Genomic DNA, 6,000 nt, shown 5'->3' with positions numbered 1-6,000 from the left:
ACTTCATGCCATCTAAGTTGGCAGTAGCTCTAAAATATCTACAAAAGAAACATTGAAGCCAAGTATCATGATTATATTTTTCTATTTTTAGTCGGGTTTAATGTCGCACAGACACAATTTAGGTCATGTAAAAGAACTGGCTTAATGACTGCTAACAAAATTACTGCCTGTAGGCAATTACAATCCCTACTTCCTAAAGACCTATTGCAATGATTTTAAGTGTACAATTACTGACCTCGAATAAAATTTATCTACGGTATTAAATAAACATACACAAAATTAAACTATATGAGCCGCGACAAGCTAAAAAGGTCCCTAATGTTAATGTTGTTTTTTGACGTCACTTAGACGTTTTAACATGACGGTGAGCCTTTTTTAAATTTGAGCAAATGCTATGATACTTCGCTTCAGACAAGTACTTCATTCTATGTTGTTTTTTTATTTTCCCTAATTAATCTTTTCAAAAGCTTTTAACTGAACACTCTTTCAAAATGCTTGCTTTTCCATGTTTATGTCTTGGAATAAATAACGATCAAAGCGTCATCAAGTTCTTTAAATATTACTTAAAATATAGCGATCTATCATAGAAATCTCGTTCTCTACTACCTGATTTAAGTTGAAATCTGAAATTTCTATTTTAAGTGAAGAAATTCATGTACTTATCAAGTATGCAAAAATGTAGAAATGTCATCAAAATACTATAATGTCCCTTTTCTGCTTGATGCGGCTCATATGAAATTATATTTGTATAAGCCGCTCAATACAAGAGAGTAAATTAGAAACTTCAATGTTGACATTTACATCAGATTGTTAATACCTTCTGACCCTAGGCAGTACTGTGATTATATACTGTCAGATCATGACAGATGTAAATGTGGTATATCCATACTAACATTCTTTCAGCCTCTAAAAAGAGTATACCACTAACAATTATTTTAATGAAATTTAAATCCATACATTCCCTGGCAATTACACTGTTATGTTAGTGTATTAAATCATGTTCAACTGTTTAAGCTGGTAACAAGCGTGTGCGAGTTATCTCTCCTGTGGTTACTGTAATATAAACAACAACAATTGTTGAGCAAAAATAACTTTTAATCGATACAAGATATACTTAAGATAGATAATTGCACCTAACATACTTATCTAATGATATAACCCATTATTATCCCACCCCACCTAAGAACAATAATCTACATTTTTTCCAACAGGAATTTACCAATGAGACTCTGCTTGTTTATCTGACTAGCTACCTTTCGGACAGACATATTCGGACAACTCGACTCGAACGACAACTTAGCACATTTTCTCGGGCACGAACATTTACATTTAACAGTATATATTTTGTTTAAATTGTTGTATATAGAATGGTTCTACTGAATGACGTGAGTCACCAATGTAACAAGAGCCATGTCAGACATGGCTAATCCCCCCACCGGGCATATCATAATTGAAGGATGTGGTCCGCATCAGGGGTTTTAAGATGTGGAAGAAAGAATAAGTCAGTAGTGAGGTGGTTTACTGCTAAATTTTATTAATTTTCATGAAGAGTATAGCTATGATGTTTTTCTATATGGCTACTGTAAAAAGAAGGAATGGAAAGCTAACAGGGAACAAGAGTGCCAGAATGTCACAATATATGCCCGTCAAAGCAAATTTCTTTACTCTAGCAGCTGTATTTGCAAATGGAATGTTAATTTTGTGGTTGTTTAGTAATCATTTAAGTCTTTTGTTTTTTAAAGTCCACAAAAAAAACTCCTTACTAGGCAGAGATACCTTATATATAATAAAACTAATAAAATACACCTAAAACTGGAGAGTAACATCTATGCTGTACCACAGAAAAGTGGTCTTGTTTTTTCCCTAGGGTCAATTATACAAATGTTACAATATAAGTTATTTATAGTAACAACTAAGGGAAGTTAATCTTAAAAAAAAAAAAAGAAAATTGCAAGTCCACACAAAAATCTTTATCAGGAAGAGACTGGTCAAAATACACCTCAAAATTGGATTTAGCATGTTTGTTGTACAACAGAAAAGTGGTCTCGATTTTTCCCTACGACTAGTAATGAAAAAGTTACAATAAAAGCTATTTAAAGTAACAACAAAGGGAAGTAATTCTAAAGAAGGGAACTGCGCGTGACACTTCGTCTCATGATGGTGTATAATTGTGCCAAGTTACATCAAAATCCCTCTATGCATGAAGAAGAAATGCTTCGGACAAAGTCATTCTTGTATCTGACCTTTGGCCTCTAAGTGTGACCTTGACCTTAGACCTAGTGACCTGGATCTTGCGCATGACACTGCGTCTCGTGGTGGTGAACATTTGTGCCAAGTTATATCAAAATCCCTCAATGCATGAAGAAGAAATGCTCCGGACAAGGTTTTCATTCTTGTATCCTTTGACCTCTAAGTGTGACCTTGACCTTAGACCTAGGGACCTGGTTCTTGCGTATGACACTCCGCCTCGTGGTGGTAAACATTTGTGCCAAGATATATCAAAATCCCTCCATGCATGAAGAAGATATGCTCCGGACAAATTTTTTTAAGAAAATATGATAAAGGGGAATAACTCAAAAAATAGGCAAGGTAGAGTTATTTTTCTTGCACACTGCACTTCCTCCCAATGTGTTCTATCAGTGTATGAAGTTTGAAGAAAATCCCTCCAGTACTTTTGGGGTTATGCTCCGGACAAAATGTTTTAAGAAAATATGATAAAGGGGAATAACTCAAAAAATAGGCAAGGTAGAGTTATTTTTCTTGCACACTGCACTTCCTCCCAATGTGTTCTATCAGTGTATGAAGTTTGAAGAAAATCCCTCCAGTACTTTTGGAGTTATGCTCCGGACAAATTTTTTTAAGGAAATAAGATAAAGGGGAATAACTCAAAAAATAGGCAAGGTAGAGTTATTGTTCTTGCACACTGCACTTCCTCCCAATGTGTTCTATCAGTGTATGAAGTTTGAAGAAAATCCCTCAAGTACTTTTGGAGTTATGGTCCGGACAAAGATCGTTGCGGACGCACGGACGCACGGACGGATAGCATTTCTAATATCCCCTTCACCTTTGGTGGGGGGATAAATAAATTTGATTACGACCACTGAGAAAATAAGTCCCGTGAAAAATACGAAACATTATTTTAGTTACGTTCATCGTCAATTTCTAAAGTTTACCGAACAGTCAAGCTTAACTCTTATATCAGATGTATGTTTCATATAACTTCGATAATCTTAACGATGCTAATTCTTAGTGCAATGCCATTTTCATAACCTCAATTGTGATTTTACGAATACGAACAAACAATATTTACGAGGTTGAAATTACCTTTGAAATCCTGGTTTCCGCCTCCAGTATCCAGATTCCCGATAATTGAAAGCATTTTATACAAATGCAATACCCAGCTGAACATTATACTTGCAAAATTACGATGTTGACAAATATATTTTGAACCATTACATTTTGTGTTGGTTGTACATGTGCCGTCTAGCGAATGACCAGTGGTCACACGCTAATGATTACTAGCATGGAAAATGCCAAGTGCATTCAAATACCAAACTTCGATTGGCAACCTTGGATACACACCAAGCTTGATTTGCAAAATAAATATTTTTAATAAAAATACTATTTATTTAGCTATAAAACTTCAACAGATGAATTAGCATTAATTTGAATAAAGCTTATTAGATGACAAGCATCTACGAATCTTTTTTCATCATTACGTAAAGCACCATAAAACATGTGATTAAATTATTATTATTGTTTAAATGGATTTCAGTCAACATCTTTTTCAAAGATTCAAACAATTAAATAGTGACATTAGAATATATATATATATATATATATATATATATATATATAACTTAAATGAAAAAGTATTAATTTCATTTTGATGCTTTTCTGCGATTGCCATCCTTTTATGAAATTATATATTGTTTCACAATTGTTAAAACTTAAGAAAAGAATATCAAAATTGTATATCAAAAGCTTAAATCCAAGAAATCCGTAAACGAGTATTTGAGCAAGATTTCGACTATTCTGTTTTATCACTGATGTACTGGATGGGATCGGAATCGTTTCACTCTATTGCCATGGTTGCCAAAATCCATCATGATGTTGAGGGTCTGCCCGCAAATCAACTCCAGGAAGTAGATATGACACTGAACCTCTCTCATAATCCTCAAGCCTTCGAAGCATATGTTGTACTATTTCAGGGAAATGCTCAAACAAATCGATTTGTTCAAATGGATCGCTCTCTATATTGAACAGACAGACGTTTTGGAGATCACTAGACAGCTTCTTTCGTGGACTCTGACCTACAACATAATAAATCTGGCTGCTTGCATCTAATCATTATTGGCATTAATGCAAAAGGATTAAATTACATCATAGTTACATAAAACAAAATTCATACAACAATAAAAGTAAATATAGAATCTTTGCAACTGCTGATCTCTTCAAACTTGTTAATGATAAAATATCAGACGCAATATTTCAAAAACATGCATGTGAGATAAATTTAACGAGAAGTATTCAAACATATCATTGAATATTATGAACTTTACATCCTGAAAGAATGTATGACAATTTTGAAATGTGTGCACTGTACAAAAAATGTTGTATTCGCGTTAATTTGTGAAAATTGCAATAGTTGAGCACTTGGCTATTTAAAACCTACACCTAGACAAATGCAAATATTTGTTTATTTCGTCTGCTTAATTTCAAATGGCCTATTGATATTTTGGTATCATTTTCTTTTAATTTTGGCTTGAAGAGCTTTATCTAACTATGGTATTTACATATTTATAAAACTAACAAATACACCATAAAAAAGCAATTCAGAAAAGCAATAAGTATGCTTATTCCTCCACATTTAATTCCGAAGTACAGTATCGTTTATCCTATTGAATACTTTGTTTTGACGCATTTAAAATGGCTTACGCTGTTCAAGAGGGGGAGGACTTTATGATAAGCATTTTTGAAATCCTACCAGGACTGAACTGTTTTGATATTTGTCTTCAGGCCTGTTTCGTCGGGCTCTTAAGGGTGTTTCTCTTGTTGTTCTGTCTTCTGAGTACATACGTTTTTGGTTCTTGAGGTTTGTTTTTTATATATTTATTCACGAGCATTTTTGTGTTTTACATGCCATGCCTTTTTGTTTCCATTACGTGTGTAAGAGATTCACCTGGAGGGGATTACTATTACTTACATTGTCCCATGTCTTTGGAACATGGTGGGGGTAAGAGTGAGGTTAGGTGCACCATAAACCGGTTTAAGCTCCCTAGTGGTGTTTTTGCCACTGGCCGTTCCAAGGCGGTGCCCCATTGTGTTCCTTTGTTTGTTCGTTCTGTCCTTATGTGTTGGCTTTGAGTGTGTGTGTGTGTGTGTGTGTGTGTGTGTGTGTGTGTGTGTGTGGTGCACGCGTCTGCGTGCTGGGGGTTTCGTTTTGAGGAGGCTGCGTTTGTGGTGCGTGGCATTCCCTGTTTGATATTTTTTTTTGGTTTTTTTTTTACGTTGTTTAAAATTATAAAGAGGAATAATGCAAAGATAATGTAAGAATAGTTTTGCAATATACTTATCATATGATATCTACTGATCATAATCATGTTTGATTATAAGAAAAAAATCCATTGCTACAGTTCATGAGAAATGGCTTTAGAAGTGTATTCTGTTTCAGAAATAGAATCTGACTACAAAGAAAAATATATTGACAATTTTCAGCTTTATTGAAATCCAAGTCCAGCTCGATGATGTTAATAGAGTACGCAGAACATTTCATCATATAATAAAGACGTCATCAGCTTTATGGGCAACCATACACTTTTCATACGAAGTGCTATTGACATAAGAAGACATACAGAGAATAATTTCACACTCAAGAAGAATCTTTTAATTGCTTGTTCTTTATACAACATCACCGCATCAAAAATAGAAACATAGATTACGTTTACGAAAGCCAACAACATTTGGTTTGCTGGATTTGAGTGAATTGAAGTGAAATTA

The 6,000-nt window shown here is 34.1% G+C and overlaps 1 protein-coding gene across 2 annotated transcripts in view; it reads right to left on the bottom strand.

The window, feature by feature from the left end:
• Positions 1 to 960: 960 nt before the first annotated feature.
• Positions 961 to 6,000, bottom strand: part of LOC123543335 (arylsulfatase J-like) — a 65,172-nt gene continuing 60,132 nt past the window's right edge. Inside the window, exon 7 of one of the 2 annotated variants that reach the window (XM_053548845.1) lies at positions 961 to 4,313. In XM_053548845.1, the coding sequence (XP_053404820.1) occupies positions 4,081 to 4,313 (233 nt within the window). In that variant the 3' untranslated portion in view covers positions 961 to 4,080. The remainder of the gene's footprint in view (positions 4,314 to 6,000) is intronic. The other variant, XM_053548846.1, reaches the window with a different exon arrangement.

The sequence above is a fragment of the Mercenaria mercenaria genome, chromosome 7, assembly GCF_021730395.1.
Source record: "Mercenaria mercenaria strain notata chromosome 7, MADL_Memer_1, whole genome shotgun sequence".
NCBI lineage: Eukaryota > Metazoa > Mollusca > Bivalvia > Venerida > Veneridae > Mercenaria > Mercenaria mercenaria.
The sequence above is the reverse complement of the archived record's forward strand: the minus strand, read 5'-3'. Positions and strand labels throughout refer to the sequence as shown.